General features: G+C 47.1%; 1 protein-coding gene across 2 annotated transcripts; it reads right to left on the bottom strand.

The window, feature by feature from the left end:
• On the bottom strand, positions 1–24177 carry TIE1 (tyrosine kinase with immunoglobulin-like and EGF-like domains 1). 2 transcript variants are annotated; one of them, XM_006886544.1, is made up of 23 exons: positions 23948–24177; positions 18800–19034; positions 18608–18718; positions 15664–15819; positions 15381–15512; positions 15063–15203; positions 14711–14839; positions 13667–13812; positions 13321–13465; positions 8500–8658; positions 8182–8319; positions 7677–7973; positions 6863–7153; positions 6320–6510; positions 3552–3762; positions 3273–3383; positions 2887–3077; positions 2075–2188; positions 1889–1959; positions 1472–1512; positions 1242–1338; positions 1018–1117; positions 1–175 (listed from the first exon to the last, which is right to left on the bottom strand). In XM_006886544.1, the coding sequence occupies exons 1-23, from the start codon at positions 23951–23953 to the stop codon at positions 104–106; spliced, it is 3285 nt and encodes a 1094-aa protein (XP_006886606.1). In that variant the 5' UTR covers positions 23954–24177; the 3' UTR covers positions 1–103. The 2 variants fall into 2 exon arrangements, with proteins under 2 accessions (XP_006886606.1, XP_006886605.1); XM_006886543.1 differs by having other exon boundaries at positions 18800–19117; positions 23948–24171.
• Positions 24178–27987: the final 3810 nt, after the last annotated feature.

Genomic DNA, 27987 nt, shown 5'->3' with positions numbered 1-27987 from the left:
TCCTTGAGGCAGGTGAGCGTAGAGGATACCAGCGTCAGAAGTCCCAGGTTTGTGAGCACAGGTTGCTCTGGCCAGCAGAGCCAGGTTCTGATTGGATGGCAGCTCAGGCCTCCTCGGCTGTGGCATCGATGCCTGCATAAGTGAAGTTCTCGAACAGCGACATGTTCACATAGGCCTGAAGACGAGAGCAAGCTTTAGTGAAGGAATCCGGCTCAGAGATTCTTGACTTCCAGGTGGTGGGATTTTTGAATGGATACTTAATTTGTTCTAGAAACCCAGGATGTCCCTTATTAGCCCACAGTAGGAGGGTGTCAGACTACCAGCTGGAGGAGTCAAATGAGAAGGCTTTAACATAACAGATTAGTTTTTCATGTATCCATCTAATGAATTGTTTTGATATTTGTTTTGAATTATTTGATATCCTTTCATTCTTAAAATTGTTTGCAAATTCATACAGTTATGGTCTAGTCATTAATCCATATGAAGAATACTTCTTGTTTACTTATTTTGATATCACTCTTCATTTAAATTGTATACTTTATTTGCTCACATGGTTATTAAAGTCAGTTATTTCTGATATATTTATTTGGGTGATCATTATATAATCCACCCCCTGATTCCATTAATTTATATAGCTGCTGTACAATTTACTCTTTTATCAATTCATTTGGCTAGCTGGCATTAATGTATCCAGCTCTGTGCCAGGGGAAGGGAGATGTCCTGGGTGAGAATGGACTGATGGCTTGAGCAGAGGGAGACAGGCAAGCTGACTGGGGCCAGGGGGAAAGGGTTACTGCTGGAGCTAAGCAGCGACTTCGGGAGAATACAGAAGAGTGTTGCACACAGCCAAAGCTGGGCCTGCAGCTGGTGCCCAGTTAGCTGTGGCAGCTACCGTAGCTGAGGGAGCTTGTGTGGACAGAGTGGCAGGGACAGGGGGTCAAGTGGTTCTCAGGTTCCTGTGAGACTACTCTTGTGAGTTTGGTAAACTCCAGCACCAATCACCCCTAGTCTCCTCACCTTTCTGGCTTCCAGCATGCGACCCAGTTGCAGTGCAATCTGGGCAAAGGGGGGTCGCTCATACGGACGATCCCGCCAGCACTGACGCATCAGCTCGTACCTGCAAGTGGAGACTTCCTGAGATGAGAGGTCGGGGCTAACTGGAGTGAGGGCATTACAGGGGTCAAGGCTGAAGTCACTCATCACACAGATGGGGTTGGAGAGATAATGGTTGAGTGACTTACACTTCATCGTCACAGTTACGAGGCTGCTCCATGCGGTAGCCCTGAGGCAGCTTCTCGTAGAGCTCCGCACAGGTCATGCCACAGTAGGGGGTGCCTCCTGCGTTGAAGAGGGGGTGTGGAGACAGACTCTCTCAGTTCAAACCATGGAGTGGGGGGTAGGGAGGTGTGGGTGCTGGGGGAGGTGGAAGCGTGTGCTTGGGGGTCTCTGGGAAATGAGGTCAGGGACTCACCAAGGCTTACAATCTCCCAGAGGAGGACACCAAAGGACCAACTGAAATGAAGAGGACACATTTAGGAATCTTCTAGACTTTGCCCTTCAGAGAGGTGGGAGCAAGTGATCTCTCATCTTGTTAATTACCCACTAGCATCTCTAACCTTCTTCTAGGCATCTCCCAGTCTCTTACACAAATAAGCCCCAAGCTACTCCTAAACATATTCTCATTGGTTTTCAAGACAAAACTTAGCTCCAGCTAGCCCTTACCTTCCTACTTAGATGATAGATGACCCCGAAATCTACTCTGGAGACAGCCAGGTCGTTTACCTATGTCACACTTGCAACACACTCTAGAGGTGCCCAATCACATCTTAGACGACTTGAGATATAGTTCTGGGATGCGTTTCCCATCCTTTCCCATCCCCACACTCACACATCACTCTTGGTGGTATAGACACTATAGTTCAGAGACTCAATGGCCATCCAGCGCACAGGGAGACGGCCCTGTGAGAGAGTGGATTTGAGAGATTGAATGGAGAGGTGGGTTTGCGTACAGGATCCCAAGGGCAAGGGACAGAACCAGGCACAGAGCCCGAGGGAAGACTTGAATGAGTCTTACCATAGTCTTCTTCACATAAACCTCCTCCCCACGAGACAGGCCAAAATCTGCAATCTTGGAGGCCAGGTTCTCTCCGACCAGGACATTTCGGGCAGCCAGGTCCCTGTGGATGAACTGCAGGGTTCACAGTGAGGGATGCTGAAATGGAATCAACTCACCTACGGTGGAGAGTTCTCCATCAATAGTAGAGTCATGTCTCTCAGGGGACAACTCCTAGATTTGTGTCACTCACACAGCTCTCTCTTAAATTCTAGAATTTATAATTGCTCACTTAACACTTCTACCAGACTATTCCTCAGAGGCTTAAAATTAAATCCATCCTTCGAATCAATTTGCATTAACCAATAAGCAAGGCAGGGATGGAGTCATTTGCATTTACTTACTAATCTGTAGTAAAAATTTAACAGGGAGCTCTAGTGGCCTAATGGTAAGAAGCTGCACTACAGTCTCAAAGACATGTGGTTCAAATCCACCAGCTGCTTTACAGGAGAAGGATGGGCAAGCTCCTCTCATGATTTACTGTCTCTGAAAACTTGTGGAGGGTAAGCTATGGGTTGGTTGGTTGGTTCCAACTTGACAGCTCCTAACAATTTCACTTTTTAAAAAAATATATATACATCAGAGATTCTGCCCATAGGTATGGTGGGCATCTGTTCTCCCAGTCCCAGAGCACTTTCCGACAGAACCAAAGCCTCTTTTCAAATTTACAGGTGAGAGCCTACTGATCATATCTCCCGAAGTGTATTCAGCAAGCATGCACCCTCTCTCTACCACTTGAGGTTCCACTCCCGAGTACACTCACTCACACACACCTGCTTCTCACTCAAATACTGCATGCCATTGGCAGCATCACTGGCAAAGCGCAGCAACTGCCGGGAGCTGAGCGTGGAGGCCGTTCCGTGCTCTCGGGCAAAGGCTGGGTCTGTCTCCAGGACCCTGCTCTTTCGCAGAAAATCAAGCAGGTTTCCATAGGGAGCGTATTCAATGGCAATGTACAAGTATCCTACGAGTGAGCATAGTACTTTGTGTTGATTGACATTCAGGTAACCTAGGTTGGGGATGGGTACCTAGAGGTGACAGATGGGAAATCTGAGGCTTAGAGGGGAATCAACAGAGCTGTACAGGTAACCTGAAGCTCCTAGGATGAGGCAGTGTGGGTTTTGGAGAAGGGATAGGTGATGAACTGGGGGGGCCTCACCTCTGTTCTCACAGGCCCCCAAGAGGTTGATGATGTTGGGGTGATGCCCCAATTTGCACAGAACTTCCAGTTCTCCCGCAAAGTCACGATGGTCATTTTCAGAAGCATACTCTGCATAAAGATTCCAGTATCACTTTCCCAGAAAGAACTCTGGGGGTTGGGCATGGGTTGCTGAGGGCTGGGGTCACAAGTCAATTGCTAGAGTTATCCAGGTGGGGCCTTTAATCTAAGGAACAAAGGGAAGGTCAGGGCTTGGTTGAGGGGTCACTTGCAGGGGACCTTTTAGCATCTTGATGGCTGCGTTCATCTTGAGCCCATCCTTCTTGATCATGGCCCGGATGACCTGGCCGAAGTTCCCCTCCCCGATGAGGTCCTCAAAGGTGATGTCCTCCCACTCCAGCACGGGGTAACTCAGGGGTTCAGGCTGCGGTTTTGGCCGCCGGGTCAGTGTCAGTGTCCCTGAGCTGAACTGCAAGATGGTCTCCTCGCCCTTCACAAGATGGGACAGGTGGGTAGACAGTGCAGACAAAAGACATGGCAACAAAAAAGGGGCAGAGATAGGAGGCATACAGAGAGAGAGGCTGCAGTGGTTAGACATGGACAGAAACCTAGGTCGAGGGTTTTCGGCTGGTCAGCCAGGGAAAGACATCCAGAAAGAGGACACATGTGGAGACGGGGTCATAGGGGATGGAGCCACAGGTAGGCTGTTACGTGGAGAATGTAGAGAGAAATGCAGAGACAGCGGCCTAAGTATCAGGAGTCGGGGGCTCTACAAAGCAGGACAAGGGCTTGTTCTAGAAGTCAGGGGTCAACAGAAGGTAGACATTTCTTATTTTTAAAAAGGAGCTGGAAAGAATTGTGATGAAAAGCAATGTACGTCTCATTACGCTGCTGATTCTAAAACGAGGGTATTTTTGGTAACTGAGGAGGCTGTTAGGAGAATTCCAACCTTTAGCAGTACATTTATTGAGGAGCTACTGCATTTTAAGCCCAAATTGTTAAGAAAACAGTAATTTTCTTCTCTGTTCAATCAGCTGACTTCTATTCTTAACTCTAAGACCACCCTGTGGCTTGAATATAGAACGACAAGAGTATAGTCTTTAGCAGAGAGAAACACCGACTTCTCTCAACTAAGTAAGAGGTGGCCATCTGTGTGGAAAACGTAAACAGCTGCCAACATGAGAACTGGAAGAAGGGACAGCAGAGACCTGGGCAGGGGGGGAGATATCTCTCAAGTTGAACTATCACCCAGTTTGATGAGCTAGTGCTGAGGACATGGGTCATGTGTTTTCTTATGAAACAGGACCAAATGAAGCACACACCAGAATGTACATGTATGAGCTTATATTGACACTGTATGCAACTGCACTCAAGCAGAGGTCTGCATGTGAGTATGACAGTGCACAAGTATAAGAACTCACACACATAGAGGATATGGGCATAAACACATGAGGTAACATTAGACACACACACACACTCATACATGGCACACATATTCCCGTGCAGACACACATCCACATGCAAGAATATGTAGCAGAGATAGATTGTGTTATGCTGAGAGTTTCTTTCTCCTCTCTTTCCCTCAGCATTCATACCCATCACCCTTCCCCCATCATAGCAGTACGATGACTTTCTGTGTGCACTGACCTCACAGGGAGGGAGGACACAGCTCGAAACAAAGGAGCCAATTGAATCTTTGGATGAATTTTTTTTTCCAAAGGCATGGCAGAGATAATAGGCTTGGACACTAGGCTTTCTATCATAAGAGTCAGCCCTTGAGAGAGAAGAGTTTGCTCTTCTACCCCCGCCCCCAGAAAAAATGTCAAAGTGTGGCTCTAAATATCAAAAGCTTAGGCCTGAAGGACCAGGAACAAAGTTCAGGTCATAATTGACAGCAATTGGACAGAGGATACTGGATAGTGCAGGGGAAAGAGAGATGGAAGAATTTGACAAGACGAGGGGATGCCAGGTCCGGAAGCAGACAGAGTTCCACCCTTAGCCACCCATTAGTGTTGGCTCAAAGGTTGCAGGGATGTGACCAAAGAAGGACTGAAAACTGAAAGGTTTACAGGGAGATTTGTGTTTCTTTTCTCAAGGAGTGATGGTTGAAGGCTGTATGAGGAGGGGTTGTGGCAATGGGTCTGAGGGTCATGAAGCATATTTGTCCTCTGCAGGGTACAGAGAAGAGTTTCTAAGTCCCCCAAAGGAGGTCCTTGGGTTTGTAAGAGTGGAGAGTGGGATAAGGAGTTCACAGCACGAGTGACTTGTTGACAGAAGACCACAATAGAGTGTTGTTAGCCATAGATATATGAGAATGAATGTTGGGCCTGCAGGCCAGGAGAACCTGCAATCAACCCCAGGTGTCCCTCCATGACATGAGCTTGCTATCTAGGCTTTGACAGCTCCTAAAGAGAAGAAGGAGAGGAGAGGAGAACTCTGAATTGACTGAGTTCAAATCAAATCCAGAATTGACCATGGTGAGAGATGAACACAACTGAGGTAATAATCTCTGGGAATATATTTCACTACTAACATAGAGAGAACTAGGGTGGCCTAGAGGGGATGAGTCAGGCTGCCACCCTGAAGGCATGCTGTTTGAATCCACTAGCTGTTTCATAGGAGAAAGATGGACAGTCTCCTTCTGTGTGATGTACTGACTCTGAACACCCACTGGAGGGTCAGCTACGGGTTGATTTCGAATCAGTGATATATAACAACAAACTAGTATAAATGTACTCATGCGTTCACCTCTAGAGAAATAAAATCTATTTTGTCATCCTGAGTGTTGTTGAGCATGGTCACCTGTCACACAAGGATGCACACTCATACACACAAGATGTACAAATATATATGTGTACACCTAGGTAGAAACATGTATATATACATGACCTGGAGAACAGAGCTTAGGTAATTAGTGGTATCAGTAGGAAGATCTTAGAGAAGACCAGTTGGTGGGAAAGAGAGATGGAAGGACATGACAAGAAAGACAGTTTCAGTTGCTGAGAAAAAGGAAGCATCTGGACCCTGGGAAGGGTGCGCCCACTGACCGATCCTGACTGGTAGGTGAAGGTACGTCTCCGATGCAGGCAGCTTCTGCGAATGCACACCAGGATTAACAAGGCAGCCAGGATGGTCAGACAGGTGGCAGACACAGAGCCCACCACAGCAAGTATCAGCTGCTGATCCAGGCTCTCTTCACTCGCCCGGATCTCTTGAACTGGACCCTCACTCTGCAGCCCTGTACAAAATAGAGGGGAGGGGGCAGCTTGTGGGGATGCCTGGCTCAGAGAACCCAGAAGCCACCATGATTCAGAGAAGAAGTCCAAGACCTCTGCACCAGGATATGGGGAGATGACTTGAAGCACATGGAAGGATGGGCTGGTGATGCTGGGCATACGGCTAACGGACCACTGGGTGACACAGTATTAGCACAGTGATGCATACGAAGGGAAGGGTCCACGTCCCTAGTACTGGGGCTTGGGTCACTTAAATCGAGGTCCCTGGAGATGTCCTAGCTCCGAGGCAGGGGATTCTATGGATGGGAGAATGCTGAGTGAATCCCAGGACCTCCGTGGGCTCTACTTCCTCACCATTGCCCAGAGTGGACTCCTCCACTATGTTGCTCCAGTCCCCAGGGCCCTGGACACTGGCCCTCACGCGGAACAGGTAGCTCGTGCTGGCGTTGAGGCTGCGCACGATGGTGCTCGTCTCCTCCGGACTGTCCACGTCCATCCACAGTGGATCTCCTGAGCCCCCAGCCACTTGCACCTCCACAATGTACTTGGATACAGGTCCTGATAGACCCTCTGGGCGCTGCCACACCAGCTGGATCTCAGAGTCCGAGAGGGCTTGCGCATGGAGGTGTCGGGGGGCTGGGGGACCTAGGGAAATGGGAGTGAGAAGGCAAGGTTCAGGCAGAGCAAAGTTCTGTAGCTATGGAGCCAGAACAGATCTTAGTGATGTCCCCTTCTGTGTGTGTCCTAGAAGGCGAGCTCCCTCTCCCCTGCTCCGATCTCTTTCTTACCTCCTGTACTGAATTCTTCTCTATCCCATGGCCATCTTCACTTGTCAGCTTCTACTTCCCTTGTTCTTATATTTAAAATCCTCTTGGTGTCCTAGATTCTCCGTGTCCTAGGTTCCACTCATGCTTTCTCTCTGCCCTGTGTGCCTTCTGCCCCATATCCCCATATGCTCCTGATAACCTATGCCTTTCTGGTATCTTACATCATGCCAGTGTCCTCTGTCCTATATCCTCCCTGTGTCCCATGTCCTCCCTCCCATTCTCCATGTGCCCTCTGCTCTTTCTATGCCCATGCTGTCTCCTATACCTCTCATGTCCTCTTGAGTCTAATGTGTTCTATCTTCCCATCGTCCCAAGCCCACCACCTCCTTTTCCAGGCATACCAGTGTGGGGCAAAAGCACACGTGCGGGGGGTGAGGCAGGGCCGAGGAGGGTGCAGTGGTAGAGCCGCACATCCAGCTGGTAGTGGGTGCCCGGCGTGAGTCCAGCCAGGAGGGCGGTGCGGGCATGAGGTGATGAGATGTTCTCCCGCCGTTCTTGCCCTCGTGCCCCATCCCACAGGCGCAGGAGGAAACCATCGCCCACCAGCGGCCCAGGCCCGGAGGGTAAGGACCAACTCACTCGCAGCCGGTCGGGACCCTCCACGTGCCAGCCTTCCAACCATGGCTGTACAGAGGGCTCTGGGATCAGAGGTCAGGGGCTAGTCAGAACTGTCCAAAAAGTTCTTGAGCTAGACAAGACAATGATTCCCCATTCCCCTGCCTCAGTCGAAAGGATAAAACAACCTCTGATGAGAGAGGCAGGAGCCCAGGGAGTGGGCTAGACCAGGCTCAGGGGCTAGGACTTTAACCCCTGGGGTTTGGGGAAGGATGACTGTAGGCCTCTCACCAGGACAATCTGTGGTCATGAGCGTAGCAGGCCCCCAGGTCCCCTCGCCCCCTTCCCCTGGTCGGCTCAGTTGCACACGGACACTGTATTCCGTCTTCGGCCTCAGGTTCATTAATGTCACGTTCTCGCTGGGATCCACTGGGGGTGGAGTACATAGCTTACATCATTCAGTCCCGGCTCTTCCAGAACCTTCCATTGTCCTTCCAGTCCCTTCTCTTTTCTTTAAAATATCCTCCCTCCATTTCCCGTTTCATCTTATCACCCTATACTCCTGCCCCACCTCAGCCCCTCTCAGTTTGCAGCTTGCTCTCCACTCACCTACAATGGCGGACCAGGCCATGGTGCTCTGTTGGGGCCGGTAGTGCAGGCGGACAGAGGAGATGGGCCCATCCCCAGAAAATGAAACCAGAGGGGAGACCACAAGCTGACGGCTCTGCTTGGCCAGAAGCCGGGGTGCAGTCTGGGGCACTGGGGGCACTGCCAAGAGACCTGGAGTAAGACATGACCCACACACCCTAACAGTCCCCAGAAAAATGAGACCACATTATGCTTTGAGCATCAGAGGACCCAGTCTTCTGGGCTTATGTGTGGGTCTGGATCCTCTGGTCTTGGTAAGGTCAAGATAAACAGATGACCAGAGTGGCCAGAGTTCTGTCCCCTGGGAAGCCAGAGCACAGAGTTTTAGCACTGAGGTCATGAAGGCATCCCAAAGGACTTTAAGTGGTGAGGGAATGACATGGCCAGACAGGGGTTTTGGGGGACAGCACACTCTGCAGTGTGGGAGCTGGACAAAGGGTACAGGATCTGAAGGGAGGGAGGGGATCAGAGTGTATTCTTGCTCTCTACCCCTCTACTGTCATTCACTTCTCTCTAATTTAAAGAGTCCAGCTATGAAATGAAGCATCGGCTCTATCCCAGATGCTTTATATAAATGCTGTCTAGTCTCACAACCAAGTTGTATGCAAGTCCATTACTCCTGTGTTATGAGTGTAGACAATAAGGTGTTATGAGTGAAGACAATGGGGCTCAAAGTTGTTGAACACCTTGCCTAAGGACACACGTGTAGGAGGAGATCAACAGGAGGATGAACTAGGTCTGTCTGTCCACACCAAAGAAGGAGAGGGAGAAGAGAGTACAGTTCAAGATGTAAGATGCCATCAAAATGTGTTGATCTGGAGGGAGATGATGGTCCAGTTTGGATTCTGTGGATCCCTAGTGTAAATAGCTCATCAGGAGATTAGATGCCCAGGGGTGGCTGGATATGAAGGGAGTCCCTGCATCATGCACTAGTTAACTTCCACACTGACTTCAGGGCTAGATCTTCACAGGAGATATTCCCACTACACAATGAGAAAAGAGGGACAGGAGCCAGAGTGCAGTGGAACCAAAGAATGGCAGTGTGTGAATGGCCGAGGCAAATGGTGCTGAATTTTGTGCCATCAGATTGATTCATTGCAAATACCTTTAAAAACCACCACAAACAGTAACTATACACACAGACCTCACTTGATAGACTACACAGGAATTAGAGTGATGATAGGCGTGAAAAGAATAGTTGGAGAAACTCATTATCTGCAGTCAAAACCAAGTCAGTTTGCACACCAATGTTCATAGCAGCATTATTCACCACAGCAAAAACATGGAAACAGCTCAAATGTACAACCACAATGGAGTGGATTGAGAAATTCTGGTACATTCACACAATGGAATACGATGCAGCACACAGGAGCAAAGATTTTTTAAATTACTGCCTAACTTGGGAGGGACTGGAGAGCATCATGCCAAGTGAACTAATTCAGTTTCATAAAGACAATTACTGTATAAGACCATTATAGTAGAGCGTGTATTAGGATCCAAGGTGGGGAGCGGGGAGCTGAAGGGAGTGATGAGTGGGGGGGGAGGGACTTAATTATAGGGTTGCACAGTTTGATAAGTGGAGGGAGGAGTGGGTAAAGGAAAAGGGAAAGATTCAGTGCGAAAAACAATGTGTAAAACTTTGTAAGTAAACCAGTATAAAATAAAATAATAATTTTAAAAAATCAAGTCAGATGCTGACTGTGGAACAGACCATCAATTACTTATAAGCAAGTTCAAACTGAAGCTGAAGAAAATGAAAACAAATCCTCAAGAACCAAAATGTGACCTGGACTTTATCCCACCTGAGTTTCTTTTCCTCCTGCCTGAGTTTAAAGATCATCTCAATAATAGATTTAAGGCATTGAACACCAAAGATCAAAGACAATTATCAGTTGTGAGATGACATCAAGGATATCATCCATGAAAAAAAAAATAAAAAGATCATTACAAATACAGAGGAGAAAGAAAAGACCAAAAGAGATAAAGAAGAGATTCTAAAAATTACACTAAAGCATTGTGAAGCCAAAACAAAGGGAAGAAACCCTAAAGTAAAATAAATGAATAGAAAATTTCAAAGGGCAGTTCAAGAAGACAAACCAAAGCATTTTAAAATGAAATTTGCAAAGAGCTGGAATCAGAAAATAAAAAGGGAAAGAGTTCCTTGGTGTTTCTCAGGCTGAAAGAACTGAAAAACAAATCCAAGCCTTAAGTCACAATACTGACAGATACTATGGACAAGAACATTAATGATCTAGGAAGTGTTAAAATAAGATGAAAGAAATACCAAATCACTGTACCAAAAAGAATTGACTGACGTGAAATCATTTCAGAAAGTGGCATATAATCAGAACCAGTGGTAACAAAGGAAAAAGTTTAAGCTGCACTCAAGGCATCAACAAAAAATAAGGTCCCAGGAATGGATGGAATATCAACTCACACATTCCAATAAACAGATGCAGTCCTGGATATGCTTACTAGACTGTTTCAAGAAATCTGGAAAGCAGCAATCTGGCCAACTGACTGGCAGAGATCCTTGTTACCGTTCCTAAAAAAGGTAATCCACTAGAAAGAGGAAATTATCAAACAATATCAATATCACATACAAGCAAAATCTTGCTAAAGATTACTAACAAATGGCTACAACAGTACATTGATGGAGAACTGCCAGAAATTTAGGCTCGATTTAGAAGAGACCCTGGCAACAGGGATCTAATTGCTGATGTCAGATGGAGCTTGGCTGAAAGCAGAAAATACCAGAAGAATATTGATTTTTGTTTTATTGATTATGCAAAAGCATTTAATTGTGTGGATCACAACAAATTATGGCTAACATAGAGAAGAATGGAAATCTCAGAACATTTAGTTGTGTTCATGTAAAACTTATCCCTAAGACAAGGAAGCTGTTTTCTGAATAGAGCAGGGGAACACTGTATGATTTTAAATCAAGAGAGGTATAAGTCAGGGCTGTATCCTCTTTCCATCATATTCAATCTGCTGCACAAACCATTCAAGGAGCTGGACTTTATCAGGAAGAATGTGGCATCAAGATCAGAGAAAGACACATCACCCACCTACATTGTACAGATGACACAACTTTGCTTGCTGAAAGTGAGAAGGACTTGAAATACTTGCTGTGGAGGATTAAAGACTATCAATATGGATTACATCTCAACATCAAGAAAATAAAAATCCTCTGGTGGCCTAGTGGCAGGAAACTGTACTGCAATCCCAGAGGTGCGCAGTTCAAATCCACCAGATGCTCTGCTGAAGAGGGAGGAACAATCGCCTCCTGTACCAGTCAGATCCAACTTGACGGTACACACATAAAAAAAATAAATAAATAAAAATTTAAAAAAAAAGAAGTTAGAAAAGAAATTACAGATTTAAAAAAAAAAGAAAATAAAAATCCTTACCACTGGTCTGACAGGCAACATGATAGATGGCAAAAAGATTGAAATTGTCAATGATTTCATCTTACCTGGGACCACAACCAACACCCTTGGTACCAGCAGTCAAGGAAACAAAAGGCATGTATTGGAAAATGTGCTGTCAAGAACCTCTCCAAAATGTTAAAGAAGAATGGTGTCAGTTTAAAGACTAAGGAGCACCTTATCCAAGTCATGATCTTTTCAATTACTTGCTATGCATATGAAAGTTGGGTAATTAAAAGGGTGACAGAAGACAAATCCATGCTTTTGAAATGTGTTGCTGGAGAAGGGAGCTGAATACCATAAGGACTAAAAAAAAAAAAGAAGAAGAAAGAAATACGTCTTGCAGAAAGTGCAACCAGGGTGCTCCTTAGAGGCAAGGACGGTGAAACTTTGTCTCACATACTGTGGGCATGATGTCAGGAGGGGCCAGTTCTTGGAAAATGATGTCATGCTTGAAAAGATGGAGGGTCAGCAAAAGAGAGGAAGACCCTCAACAAGATGAAGTGACACAAATACTACAGCAGTGAGCTTAAGCGTATCAGAGAGGGCGAGGATGGCACAGCACAGGACAAGTTTCAGATTAGCTGTACATTGTTGTTGTTGTTGATTGCCTTCGAGTCAAGCACGACTCATAGTGACCCTATGAACAAAAGGCTTGAAGTCCCTCTACAACTACCGACATTTAATCAAGGTTCATAGGGTTTCCGGAAAGGGATGCCACTCCTGCTGTTCATAGTATGTAGTTGTACATAGAGTTGCTATGAGTAGTACTCATTGCCACTTAACACCAATAATGGTGCTGGAGAAGTGATAGGATTCCGTGATCAAGGGGGCGGGGACAGCTGACTTCTTTGCTCTGAGCAAACCAGACACTGGGAAGGTCCCTCTTTAGTTGCCTCCCAGATTCTCACACATTCCTAAGGCTCCTGTCTCAGCTCCACTTCCTCTGGGAAGCCTTCCCTGATCTCTCCAGGCTAAGCAGCTCACCTCTTTCTGAGCTCCAAAGCCCCATGTGTGCCCCCTGTCCTAGCAGTGCATGCCCCATGGTGCAACCCAGTAGAAGCAGCATCCCAGACGCAGAGCTAAAGTACACAGTGGGCAAGGGTGTGGAGAGGGGAGACATGGTGAAGCAGGGGGGAGGGTGAGGCCAGAGGGTCTTCACAGTGTCTGAAGCATAAAATGTCCTTAGTAGAAGGGATTGAACTGTGCTCCAGCCTGACAGTGGCTAGCCTGGACCTCTGAATGCTGGGCTGTACCCTTGTTCTTCCCGTTGTGGTCCTTGTCTGAGCAGCATCTGATAGTACCCACCGGGCCAACTGTCCATCACCCTTAGGCCCAAGACTCCTCTGACCTTTGACGCTGACCCGGAAGCGCCGACTGTCTTGGCCACCCGATGTGGATACGCGACATTCCCAAAGTCCACTGTCCCCAAGAGTCAAGCGAGGCACTTCAAACTCAGCTGTGGTCCTATCTGGCTCCACAATGGCCTTAGTGGACTGTGGGAGACATGGGGAAGGGGACACACCACAAAGAATATGCATTTATGTGACGCTTAACTGTGTCTGAACTGCCAAGAGATGTAGGGCTGCCAAACTGACTCTACTTGCGCCAGTCAGACCAGTAGATAGAAAGCTCCAGGAGGTTCAGAGTCTGAGGATTTACAGCAGACCCAAGGGTTTGGGGTCATTGGGGCTGACCAGTAGCACTGTGCCGTCTGGCTTGCGTAGCTCCATGCTGCCCCGCACAGGGAAGGGGTTCCCCGCGGCTGCACAGTTGATCCGGGGCATTGCATGTAAGTTGAACTCCAGTTCTGAGGCCATATCAAGGATCTGGGGGATTCGGTCTGAGGAGAAAAAGAATATTCATCTTGAAATTCCCTCAGGGTCATGTATGTGACCATTGTCTTGGGTTCTGAATCTTTGTGGAGGCAACACCCTTCATAGAGTCGCTCAAACCTGATAATTGGCCAAGTTCTACATGACTCCTACAGTGCCCTCACGCCCCACTTTTGATTAGCTGAAGAGTCTCCTTCCTCAAACTCCTCACGTTCTATTATCATCTCACACCTACATTCAGACCCTGTGCCATCATCACAGTCAAAACACTGGTTAGATGTTATTTGTTATGGTCTTTTGTTATGGACTCCTCAAGGGTCCTGCCTCCACACTCTAGCCAGCAGTCAGGGCACCTTTCTAAAACCCAGATCTGGTCACCCTACACTCTTTAAACAATTCTCTCTTGATCCTGTAATATGAAATACAAAGCCTTGATCTGGCATTCACAGCCTCCGCAGCTTGACCTGTTGACCACTCCCCTAGTCTCCTCTTCTACTCCACTGTCCTCGTACCCAAGCTTCAGTCCCTCCGATCTGGGCCTTTGCACATGTTCTTTCTCCAGCTGTTTGTCCTTCGCCTTCCAGCTCAGACCATGTCTCATCCCAGAAGTCATTCTGAACTTGAGTCTGTTAAGGGCTTCATCTGGGCCCACACACACTCGTGAGCTGCTGCCACTCAGTATTGATGACTGAGTGGTGAGAACTCCTATCAGACTATCAGCTCTCTGTGGGCAGGACTCCGCCCCATTTTAATAGAAGAGAGGGGAGAACTTCATCTTAGCCAGGGAGATGTATTTGGTGGAGGCTGATCTACCTTGAGGGAGACTCAAAACCAAAACACAATGTATATGACTTTTGCATGCAAACCAATATAAAAGAAAGATTTAAAAAGATCTCATGCACATACCTGACTTCTCACAGTGCACGCCATGCCACCCAGAGGGGCAGACACAGCCACTGAACCGGTCACAAGTGCCACCATTCTGACATTGGCACTTAAGATGACAGTCGGCCCCAAAATGGCCAGGGGCACAAGCTGGGAACAGAGGAGAGGAACAGGCCAGGCAACAATGAGGACATGGCTCAGGAGCGGAGGAGACATGGTTAACGACAAGCTGGTATAGTAGAGGCTCTGGTGAGGTGAGTGGGTGGATGGTGAGAGCTTGTTGTTTAAGTCAGGATTAAGGTGAAGGGTATGGGCCACGCTTGCAGTTGACCATCCTGGTCAGGGACCATGGTGGGGTGGGGCTGGTCCATACCATCCTGGCATTGGCTTCCTCTCCAACCAGATCCACAAGAACAGCCATAGGGGTCTGGGAGGCAGAAGGTGAGCCCTTGGCAGCCAGAAGTGCCTGGGCATTGCTCCTGGCAGCTCTGCCCAAAACGTCCCTCTCTGCAGGCTAGAAAGAGGGCACGAGGGTGTATGTGATCCTGCTGGGCCTTGGGCCCCAGGATCCACCCGCTACCTTGACCCTTCAAGCTCCATCACCGTTGTTCTAGAATCTTCCCTCAGGCATTTTTTTGCCTTGCCTGGGCACCAGTTCCCTCTCTTCACAGGCACCTGAAATTGTCCTTACCCTGCTCACAGCGGGTGCCAGTGAACCCAGGTGGGCACACACACTCTCCGTCCTGATCATGGCAGACACCTCCATGCAGGCATCCTGGACATTCTTTGGTACAGCTTGCCCCCCAGCGCCCAGTCCCACAACCTGGAGGAAAATGTCTTTAACAACTGATCTGTGTCTACCACTGTTTCTGGAGACTTAGGGTAGCCTTTGGGACCCAGGGGCCCCACAGAAACTACTGATAGCCCCCCACAACCTCCTATACTACCCACATCCTTTGCCCTCTGCCCCTGACCCCTCACGATGAGCCGGAAGAAGGCGCTGCCCAGGGGACTTGTATCCAGGTAGGTGGCACTGTAGATGCCGCTTGATGATGGCTGCACGTTCGGGAGCTGCAGCAGGAGCCGTCCGTCCCGAGCCTCATGCCAGTCCAGCGTATGGAAATAGGATCCTGGGAATATGAACAGGCCAGGGGCCTCAGCACCACGTGAGAAATCACATCACCTCCTTTTGCCGAGATCACACCAATGTGGCCCCACGTAGACCTTGGAGAAGGACTGCCAAGTGCCTAATATACAAGTTGCAAAACTGGGAAACACTTTCACTTTCCACCAATGACTCTGAAATAAATCCTGTCCATTCTACCTCTTCTTTATTGAAACCCATCTACTTCTTCCCATGCACACTGCTACCACTTGTGATCAGGCCTCCAACAGCCTCCTGAGCTGTGGCCCTACCTCCAATCTTCCCGTTTGACGACATCCTCCTTTGAACAGTCAATGTAATTTTTTAAAATACATAATGTAATTGACATTAACTCCTATATAAATGCTTCACAAGTTCTTTGTTGCCCTCAGGACAAAATGAAAATTCTTTAGCATGTCAGCTTCCTCAATGCAGTCAACTGCTTATTAGCCCATCTATCCCATGCTTCTCCACACCTTGCCTGGCTCCCAACATTCCAGTAATCCTGAATTGCCTGTTTCCTCAAAACACTATGCCTTTATTCTTGTTCTCCTGGAACTCCCTACCCTCTTCCTTTTCCCAGCCAATTCCCAGTCATTTACTCTGGGAAATCTTTGATTCTTAACCTCCAGGACCTGCAAGCTCCAATATTAAAGAGAAAACTGTTTAAAAGAGACATGTGATTAGGTATTTCAGTCATGACAGGAGTCTAGAGTGATGGCTACATGGTGGAGTGGACCTGGGGGAGGGTTTGTAAAATAATGAAAGAATCTTTTACTTTTCCAAGAGGGTAATGTCTGGTGGGGGGGAGCCTTGGGAGGGGACAAATCTACAACAATGAATGAATGGAAATCCAAAACCTCTGTAAATTTTCACTGAAATTAATAACAAATTTAAATTAAAAAAAAAGAATTAAGTTAGAGTAAGGATGGCAATGGAACCACCTTACCTCTGTAACTTGATTTGTGCCACTATTAGAACCTCTACTCAGAATATTATTGCTTTTCAATTTTTGACTCATGCACTTTTAACTTGTGAGTTAAATTTGTATCTTCTAGGCTGCAACACTTCCATGATACATCTTCAAGGATATGAACATGTATGGCTAAGCACAATTGATAACAGTGCATCTAAATTCCAAAATCAATCTCCATAATAGTCTATGTGTTTCCTACTGCCAAAGGGGCCCTTTAGAGTAGTGAGAGAAGACCTTCACCCTGAAACCCACAGCGTCCCTTTTCAGCAGGAAGTAGCTAAGAGAATACGCCATCCCCTTTTCCTTATGAATCAGGGTGAAGTCTCTCTCAGGGAGGAGTGATAGGGAATGGCAAGGGACACACTGACAAAGGAGATTAATCAGAACTGGCTTTGACAAGCACTGTGGCAATTGGACAATTAAAACAGACATGGGGGGAAGAAGAACAAACTGGGGATGGGGTGGAGAAAACAGTGCAACAATGAATGAATGAAAACCCAAAATCTCTGTAAATGTTCATTAAAACGAATAAAATTTAATTAAAAAAAAAATAACATCCCATCCTTGCCTCACCCCTTTCTTGCCTCTTTGTTTAGAAGTTAACAGAAACTCGAGGGGATTCAGGTTTACCTGACTCCACATCTCTGGGCTATTCAGGGAGTTTAGAGTCCTGAAGGCATATCCTTTAACCCGAGGGAAGGGTCTTCCTTCTTTAGGAGATCAGGAGTGCAAAAGCCAACCAAAGTACTGTAGACCTACAGACAATCTTAGGAGCCACGGTGTTGCTAGAAGACCTGGTAAGGCCCCGATAAAAGATGGGCCTGTGGGCTGTGATTCCATAGGTTTTCAGAGGCCCTGGTATGTATCTGTCTTGGGCATCAGAGATCTGGGATTGGCAGATTTCTGAGCGATCTAGACTGTCCCAAGCCTGCGTTGGGCACTCAGTTCCTAGGCTGCTTCTTCGTGAGACTTCTGTTACTTGCCGAGAGGGCTTATGAGACCACAACCAAGACCTAAAGCCCTTGCACAGCTGCCTCTGGTTCATGACAATCCTACGTGTTACAGAACCAACCTACTCCATAGAGGTTTCTTGGCTGCAGTAAGGCATTCTGGTGGGAAAGCAGTTATAACTAAAAAGATGGTGAAGAAAATGGGAAAACTCTTTTGTGAAAACCAATGTATTCAAGCGTTGTAAATAACTCAAAATAGAATTTAAAAATAAATCAAACAAACAATCATACCCAACAATCTAGTGGTTTTGCTGAAGAAAGACTCTGTGGTCTGCTCTGTAAAGGTTAGATCTAGGAAGCCCTACACCACAATTCTGCTCTGTCACACGGGGTTACTGTGAAGTGGAATTGACTCAGTGGCCCCCTAATAACAACAATCTTTATGGAAGCAGATTGCCAGGCTTTTCTTCCGTGGCACCACATGTTTGTATGTTAGTTGAGTACAGACCATTTGTGCTACCCAAGGACCTTGAGCTATGGGAGGGAGAGAGAGAGAGAGAGAGAGAGAGAGAGAGATTGACACGGTGCTTATTTAGGGGGATAAAAGGGAAGGAGGTCTGTGGTTACAGCAGGAAGGCAATTAGCTCAGATGAGATGGGCACAAGTATGTCCCACAGGACCTGGCCCAGGACAGAAGCTACGGCCTGAATGTTGAACAAAAGGGTGGCAAATGTATTGCGTTGAAAGATGTGTGTAGGGGGCAAAGTTGAGGATCCTGAGGGTGATGGAGGTATCATATGTCAAACCTGACGGTTTTACGGGCCCAACCAGTTCAGATGCCCCCTCACCATTGCTCTTCCAGATAACATCTGCCTGCTTCTCCTTGTGCACACGTGCAGAGAGCACAGCCGTGTCATTTTTGTTCACAGTGTGGGTGACCTTGTCCGGAAGTAGGTGGGCTGTGGAGCAGAAGGTGGGGCCAGGGGTCAGGGGCCGTCCCCTGCCACTCCTCCCTCGTTTCTGTCCCAGGACAGGCTCACCTCTGGGGTTGTTGTGCACATAGACAACGCGTGTGCGACGCGCCTGGGCACCACCCACGCAGGAGAAGACGCCGACGAGGTCCGAGGGCTGGGAGAAGCCTCGCAGCGTGACCTGGTGTGAACCGTTTCGGGAAGCCTGCAGGGGCTTCCGTGGAGGGAAGGTGCGCACGATGCGGTTGTCTTTCTCCAGCAGCAGGGGCGGGTCCCAGATGCCTGAGCTCCTCCCCGCACCAGCCTCCCCAGACACGCAGGTGAGGAAGAAACGCTGGGGGTCCGTGAGACGCAGGTCAGCCAGCAGCGTGAGGTCCACCGCTGCACCTGGGGACAGGACATCAGTGACTTCATCACAGTCCCGGGAGGAGACTGTCTATCACCAGAACGCCTGGTGGATTTAAACTACCAACCCTCCCATTGTTGATGTTGTTAAGACCATCTAATCAGAACCGACCCATAGCTGACCCTCAACCAACTGGGGTCAGAGGCAGCAAATCACAAGGAAGGAGAGGGCCCATCCTCTCAGGGAGCAGCTGGTAGGTCTGAACCGCTGACCTTTGGGTTGGCAGCACAGGTCCTTACCTCTAAGGCCACTACAACAACTGTATTAGCAACCCTCTAAAGTTCTGGTAACCTAGTGGTAAGAAACCTCGCTGTAATCCCATAGCCCTCTCCCCGAGATTTACTACCTCTGAAAACTCTCTGGAGGGTCAGCTATGAGTTAGTTCTACCAGTTCAGTGGCACACAAAAACAATAACATTTATTAAGCACTTTGACATCCAGGAGCCTCCACTCCCAAGCTTCTGATTTTATTGTCCAGGTCCCCTCTGATGGTCCCAGACCCTCTCCACCCTTCTTTCTCCTTTCGTTCCTCCTCAGCTGCCTCACCTCCCCAAAGGCATTTCACTTAATATTTATACCTATCCCCTGCTTGTACCTCCCCCTTCTGTACCTATCCCCTTTCTTGTACATCAGTCTATTTTCATATATATATATTCCCCTTGAAGAACAAAAAAACAAAACACAAAACCAAAAACCTTTCTGTGGCATCTCATCTCCATTCTCTGGAAGGCTTCCTTTTCCAGCCCAGCTTTCAGAAAGAATGATCTATGTTCCGTATGATCTATGGCTCTGTTTCCTTACTTTTACTCCCTATCAGGCCCTTTTCCTGAAATGTCTTTTAAAATGGCTCTACAGATGTTGCCAATGAGCCTCTCCTCCCTGCTAGTCCTCTCCCTGTCAGGATGCAGCCTAGGAGAGGAACTGCAGAACATACATGTCTTGTAGAGATTCTTTCCTGTAACTACAGGAATTTGAAAAATAAAGTGTGGTGTGACTGGATTTAAGGTGGAAGAGACTGATTCTGCAGCCTGGTGGTTGTAGAGCAGAAACACAGTTAGCCATGGGCCAAGCCCTGTGCTTAGCAATGCAGGGGACCCAACCAGGAGGTGATCGTGGTCTTTGCCTCCCGAAGAGTCTAGGATCTAGTTGAGGAGACAGCCATGGACCTCCTTCCAGATGCAGAGTGTCATGTGCATATGAAAGAGCATTAGGAAGGGCACCTGACCCAGCCTTGGAGTTAGGGATTGAGAGATAGTTTTGGGAGAATAAGCTTGTGAGTGTTGAAGTTTGAGCAAGACACAGTGGAGAGAGGGGGTTATGAGATGTGAAGGCCAGGAAAAGGGAGAGGGCACTTCAGACAGAGGAAATATTCTGGATAAAGACATGGAATGAACCAGATTAGGTGATATGAAGGGATGTCCAAATTTGGAATAACTAGAACACAAACTGTGAAGCAGAGACCAACGGGACCAGAGGACCGGTGAGCCAGCCTCAGGTCTCTGACGTCACACTTTCCTGAGTCCCTCCTTCTTCATCTCTGCCCTTTGACTCTCAAGTAGTCAGTTAAAATGGCATTTGTTGTTAGGTGCTTTGGAGTCGACCACAACTCATATGACTCTATGAATAACAGATCTGAACCTTGCCCTGTCCTGTGCTGTCCTCACCATCTCTGATGTCCTCAAGCCCATTGTTGCAGCCTCCGACTGTGTCAGTCCATTTTGTTGAGGGTCTTCCTCTCTTTTTCTGATCCTCCACTTATCTATCAGTTACCACATAGCTATCAAATATTCTCTTTATAAACCTTAGCTATCATTACTCTCTTTAAAAGCTTACCATATGTAAATGAAGCAGATATTCATAGGCTGCCTACCGCATGCCAATAGGCAACATTATAATAGAGGAAGAAAGGATTGAAATTGTCAATTATTTCATTTTGTCTGGATCTACAATCAATATCCTTGGTCTCAGCAGTCAGAAGAACAGAACACATAATGCTATGGGAAATTCTGTTGTCAGGGATCTCTCTAGAATTCTATACTAGAAAGCAGTGATGACAGTTTGAACACTAAGATACACCTGATTCAGGCTATGGTCTTTTCAGTGACTTGCTGTGAGTCTGAGAGCTGGTCTATGGATAGGGATGACAGAAGAAGAATTGATGCCTTTGAGTGGTGTTGGAGAAGAGTGCTAAATATCCCAAAAGAAACTGCCAAAAGTAAAAACAGCTATGTCTTGGAAAAGGTGCAGCAGAGTGCTCCTTGAAGGCTAGGATGGTGAAGCTTCATCTCTCATACATCGGACATGTTGCTGGAGAGGCTTATTCATTGGAAAGGGACATCATGCTTGGAAAGGTGAAAGGGCAACAAAAGAGAAGAAGACCCCCAGTGAGGTGAATTGACATGGTGACTGCAGCAATGGGCTCAAATGTATCGGAGATGGTGAAGATGGCACAGGATAGGAAAGGATTCTGTTCTGTTGTTCGTAGGGTCTTTATGAGTCATGCTTGATTTGATGACGTCTAATAACAACAATAGACATGTGTCATGTACTGCCAAAAGAATAAACATATCTCTTGAAGAGAATGCAGCCAGAGTGCTCCTTAGAGGCAAAGGTGGTCAAGTTTTGTCTCACCTACTTTGGGCATGTTTTTAGGATGGGCAATTCTTTGGAAAGGTGGAGGGTCAGTCAGCAAAAGAGAGGAAGACATTCAGTGAGATGGATTAATACAGTGACTGAAGAAATGAAATAAAATATATCAGAAATTAAAAGGATGGCACAGGATTGGACAGGATTTTCTGTTCCAGTTGTACTTGACTCAACAGCACTTAGCAATAACCACCACAACGGTTTTCAATTTGATTCTCACAACCACCACAGAAAGGTAATATTGCTGGAAAATGGTGAGTCAAAACTGACCCATAGTTGACCCTGCAGTGGGTTTTCGGAGGTAGTAAATCACACATGGGTGGGGCTGGAGGAGATTGCCACCCTTCTCCCGTAGAACAGCTGGAGGATTCAAACCATGTGTGTATCTTTAAGGTGGCAGCACAATTGATAAGAAGTTGCACTGCAATACCAAAGGCTTGTGGTTTGAATCCACCAGCTGCTTTGTGGGAGATAGACAATGTCGTCCCATGTGATTTACTGCCTCTGAAACCTTTTGGATGGTCAGCTATGGGTCATCCACCTCAATGGTACATAATAACAACAAAGCCACCAGCGCTCCTACAGAGAGGTGAAAGAGGCAAATAATAACACCTGCTGTTCCCCAAGCTTCCATGGACAAGCTCATTCATTCCCCTGGCTTTAACTGTCATCTCTGAGTCAACACCACACGATGACCTCTCAGCTCAGGCCTACATTTCCCTCAACTCCTCCCCAAAACCTGTTCCTCTTCTGTGCTCCCCTGACTAAGCTATGGCACCCCATTCTCCAGCCACCCGAGACGCAAACTTCAGAGTCATCTGTACTCCCTCCCACTATCATAATCATTAATGTTTATTGGATGCCAATTATGTACTAGGTACTTTGCTTAAGTTCACTCATTTTATTATCCCAATGATTCCCAGAGGAGAATATTATTATCTCCGTTTTATAGCCAGGGAACTGTCGCTCAGAGAAATTAAGCAACTTGCCCGAGGTTATTCAATTAGTAATAAGGCCGAGCCAGGTTGTCTGACTCTAAAGTCCATACTCTGGGCATTATGGGGGGCTGTCTCCAACAGTAACAACATTATGCAAATTCTATTTCCCAAGAATCTCTTGACTTCACCGTCATCTTCCAAGCCTACCTTTGTCAGTCTTCATCCTTACTTACCTGGACTATCCCAACATCTCTCTAGCCACACCCCTCTCTCCCTAAATCATCTTCTGTACTAGGCGCCAAAATGTTCCAGCTAAGACTTAAATCTGACCTACAGCCTCCCTTGCCTCTCCTCATCCTCAGGATAATGCACACACTCCGGGCTCCTTGAGGCTCACTCTTTGCCTCTCCTGTTGCTTACCGCCCCCCCCCACCTTACCCCAGGGCCATTCTCTTCCATGCACCTCTTTGTCTTGAAATAGACCTTTGTTGTTCCCTCTGCTTGGAATGAGGACCAACTTCTTAGTGAAATCTTTCTGACTTCCTTCTCATCTACCCCAGACAAAAGTAAACTGACTTCTCTCTTCACTGCCCCTCTAGCAGTCTTCCTGTCCTTCTATCTTTAACCCTTATCCCATCTAGAGCGGTCTCTGCTCCCTTGCTAGACTATGAACAACTCAAAGGCAGCCTCTGTATTTTATTCCTCTTTGAGCAGAAGGCTTATGGGAGGAGGTATTGTTCATTCAGGAAGCCTTCATAAACTCCAGGCACATGCTACTTCACACTACATCCTCTGCTGTGTTGTCTCTTTAAGCCCCGTAACAGCCCTATGGAGTCGACACCGTTTAAACTCATCGTACAGATCTGAAGGCTGCCTGCTTTTCATCTCATGGCCTAGCAGTTAGCATAGCTCCTGGCACACTGTTAAATGCACCATAAATGCTTGCTGAATGGCTAATTGAATTACTCCAACATGCTGACCACGAGTGCTCACTAAAAACTTCACAGGCCCCAAAGGCCACACTGCTCCCCACAGTCCTGAGGTCAGCAATCAACAGTGGCTCCCCAGCCCCATCCCTCAGCTGCAGTGATTTGTATCTGCCGCTTGGATTTTCCTGCCTCTGCTCTCACTTTCTAGTTGATCAGGGTGAGGATGAAAGTGATGGCGGTGATGATGGGGTTCCCTGGGGCATGGAGACTGGGCAAGGGAGGATCCAGGGAGACTTACCAACATGAGAAGCCAGCAAGAAAATGGGGAGCAGCAGAGGTGGCCCCCACTGGACCATGCTCCGGAGGCTGACCCAGGCCAGCCACGACAGGCTGGGCCTACAGACAGTTCCTATGGGTCTGGCTGCGCAGCTTGTACTGGCCAGTGTGTTGGTGCTGGGCAGGAAGAGGAAATGAGATGGCTTAGGTGGGAGGGGTGGCAACAGAGAGAGGTGGGGAGGACTTACTCTGTTTCTGGGCCCCCTTCACCCACCATCCCCACTATCCGTTAGGGCTCCCATAATGCTGGGATGGGTGTGGTCTGGAAGGCCTTGGAAAGGGGCGCTTCAGATATGTGTATGTAGGTGAAGAGTTGTGATAGGGATGGACCTGGGCTGATTTTCCCTAACCCCCCTCCTTCCCTTCAATCCTCAGTTTCACTGCTGTGCAGGAGGCAGGAAAAGGAGGAAGCTGGTGGCTTCCGCCTATTGAGGAGGGCAGTGGCGGGAAAACATTGTTTTGGGGTCTCTCTCCTCCCCCACAGCACATACACACAATACAGACCACATGACTCCTGCTGTCTGGATGCCAGAACACAGTTACACAGGTGGTCCTAGAGGGCAGTGCGTGGAAGTAACCCAGGATCTTCATGGGACTGGAATGTATGCACTCACGGGAACATAGGTTCTTCAAGTCTGCCTTGCATCACCCCCTTATTTTATAGTAGGAAAAACTAAGTCCCACATGCAGGTCTTGAACTTCTGACTTAGCCCTAGTTTTATATCTGCTGTGGGTGTCGGGTCCCTCCTCCAAGGCAAATGCTAAGCAGGGGAACAGACAGGGAGTGAGTTCTCAGCTGTCAGCCTGATGACAACATTCATTTTTGCGGCAAACCCATGCCTATTCCTGAGCTCCAGAGCAACAGAAATTGCCCAGAGAGAGAGATTCTCTGCTGAGGAATAACAAAATGCCAAGAGCATCCTGATTCTTTGGCACAGCCTTCAAGACTCCCTGAGCTTGCCTCTCCTTTGCTCTCCAGAAAGAATTTCTGTCTTGGCAGCTACTGCTCTACCTTTCATCATCATAGGCAATCCCAGAACAGAACATGACTTATAGGTGTGGAATGCCTGCTAAGGGGTCCATCCTTCCAGGGAAGAGGAGTCTAGAGGGGCGAGTCTAGGAGCTGTCAGATGGCCAGGACTGGTCAGTAAACCCTGTGACCACTCTGGCCTCAGACAGAGTGGTTGGAGTGGAGTGACCTAGGGCCAGCTTTGGTGACTTGGACCTGGAAGTCTCAACTCTCCCTCTTGGGCTTGGACACTTTCCCAGAATCTTCTCTTGGATAAAGCCTGGACTCTTCCCTGGATACACCAGGCTCAAATTCAGTTGCTTGCTTTTTTTTCTTTCTCTTTCTCTCTTTTTTTATTATTTTAATTTTTTTGTTGTGATTTTGACAAAAGTTTACAGAAAAGTTGGATTTTCATTCGTTCATTGTTGCACATTTTTCTCCCTACCGTTCTCCCAGTTGACTTAAAAAAAATCATTCATTTTTGCATAATTCCACCCACCCACCTCCCAGTCTACTTTGCATCTCTTATTCTGGACTGTTGTCATACAAATAATGCTTTATAATATATCAGCTCTGGTGGACTAGTGGCAAGAAGTTGCACTGCATGATGGGCAATCTCCTCCACTGTGATTAACTGCCTCTGAAAACCCACCGGAGGGTCAGCTATGGATTGGTTCTGATTCTACAGTACACAACAACAACAACATATTCCTTTTAAACAGTTCTTTCCTTCATATGTTCCAATGCTGTGTTCATTATTTATCCTCTTTTTCTTAGTTTTCCTCAACCTCTATGTCAGCCCTGTTTTATAACAGTGGCACTATGCAGTATTTGTCCTTTTGTGACTGAGATATTTCACTCAGCATAATGTCCTCCATTCAGTGTTGCCCTGCTCTGTTCTGACGACTGCCTCTTGGTCCAAGTATAGGTTTCGCATTAGCATGATTCCCCTCCTGCACTGTCCCTCTACTCTACCCAGCATGATGTCCCTCTCCAAAGACCTGTCTCTCCTTGCAACATGTCGAAAGTATGTCAGACGAAACCCCAGAATCTTTGCCTCCAAGGAGTAGCCTGGTTTAACCCAGGGATTCCCATTCTTCTCAGAGTCAGCCACAGTTTGTTATGATCCACACAGTCAAATGCCTTTGCATAATCAATGAAACACAGATAGACATTCTTCTGGTATTCTCTGCTTTCAGCTAAGATCCATCTAACATCAGCTACAATATCCCTAGTACCACGACCCCTTCTAAACCCAGCCTGGACTTCTGGCAGTTCTCTGCTGATGTACTGTTCCAGTCGTTTTTGGATAATCTTCAGTAGAATCTTGCTTGCATGTGAAATCAATGCTATTGTTCTATAGTTTTCACACTCAGTTGGGTCACCCTTCTTTGGAATTGGAACACTGAATGTTTCAAAATTGGGAAGGGTGTGCGCCAGGGATGTGTCCTATCTCCATACCTTTTCAACCTGTATGCAGAGCAGATTATCTGAGAGGCTGGGCTCTATGAGGAGACGTGTAGTGTTAGGATTGGTGGAAGATCTATCAACAATCTGCGTTATGCAGATGACACAACCTTGTTCGCTGAAACTGAGGAGGACCTCATGCACTTACTGCAGAGGGTCAAGGACTGCAGCCTTCAGTATGGACTGAGGCTCAATGTCAAGAAGACAAAGATTCTCACCACTGGACCAATTGGTAGCATCAGGATGGATGGCGAAGAGATTGAGATTATTCACAGCTTCAGTTTGCTCGGCTCTACAGTCAACACTCTTGGCACCAGCAGCCAGGAAATAAAAAAATGTATCGCGATGGGAAAATCTGCTGTTAGGGACCTCTCTAAAGTACTCAAGAGCAACAGTGTCTCTTTGGAGATGAAGGTGCGCCTGATACAGCACATGGTCTTTGCAATCACTTGCTATACATCAGAGAGCTGGACAATGACTAGGGAGGACAGAAGGAGAATTGATGCCTTTGAGCTGTGGTGCTGGAGAAGAGTATTGAATGTACCATGGACTGCCAAGAAAACAAACAGATTCATCCTAGAGAGGGTTAAACCAGGCTACTCCTTGGAGGCAAAGATTCTGGGGCCTCGTCTGACATACTTTCAACATGTTGCAAGGAGAGACAGGTCTTTGGAGAGGGACATCATGCTGGGTAGAGTAGAGGGACAGCACTAAGAGGGGAAGACCCTCTATGAGGTGGATTGATTCAGTGACTGGGGTAATCGGGATGGGTGTGTCAGAGGCAATGCGACTGACACAGGATAGAGCAGGGTTTAGGGCTGTTGTACATAGGGTCGCTATGAGTCACAAACAACTCGATGGCACACAACAGCAACAACAACAACAACAACAACAACGTAATGTTCTCCAGCATTACTCATGTTGTGTACTGTTTTATTAATTCTTGTTTTTCAGTGCTGCATAATATTCCATTTTCATTCATTTGTCTATCTCTTTATTATTGTGAATAATGCAGCAATAAAAATGGATGCACATATGTCTGTTTGGGTGAAAGTTATGGTTGTTTTAGGGCATATTCTCAGTAGCGCAATTGCTGGTTCAAAATTGTATTTGCCACTTTTTGAGAAAATGTCATTATTGCCTTCCATATTGGTTACACCATTTTATACTCCCACCAGCAGTGACTAAGGGTTCCAATCTCTCCACAACCTTACCAGCATTTGTTGTTTGTTACTCTGAGTGAGATGATGTCTCATAGTTATTTTTATTTGCATCTTTCTGGGAGCTCAGTATTTTGAACCTTTCTTTGTGTGTTTGTTTGCCATCTGAATGTCTTCTTTGGTGAAGTGTCTATTCATATCCTTAGCCCATTTTGTGACTGGGTTATTTACCTTCATCTTCTTGAGGTGTTTGAGTATTCTATAAATTTTAGATATGAGTCCCTTATCAGATATGTCATTGTTGTTGTTATGTGCCATCGAGTCACCTGTGACTCATAGTGACCCTATGTACAACAGCCCTAAACC

Source organism: Elephantulus edwardii, unplaced genomic scaffold (genome assembly GCF_000299155.1).
Source record: "Elephantulus edwardii isolate Elephantulus edwardi_28Jun2011 unplaced genomic scaffold, EleEdw1.0 scaffold00049, whole genome shotgun sequence".
Taxonomy (NCBI): Eukaryota; Metazoa; Chordata; class Mammalia; order Macroscelidea; family Macroscelididae; genus Elephantulus; species Elephantulus edwardii.
Note: the sequence above shows the minus strand (reverse complement) of the source record. Positions and strands in the feature narration are given on the sequence as shown.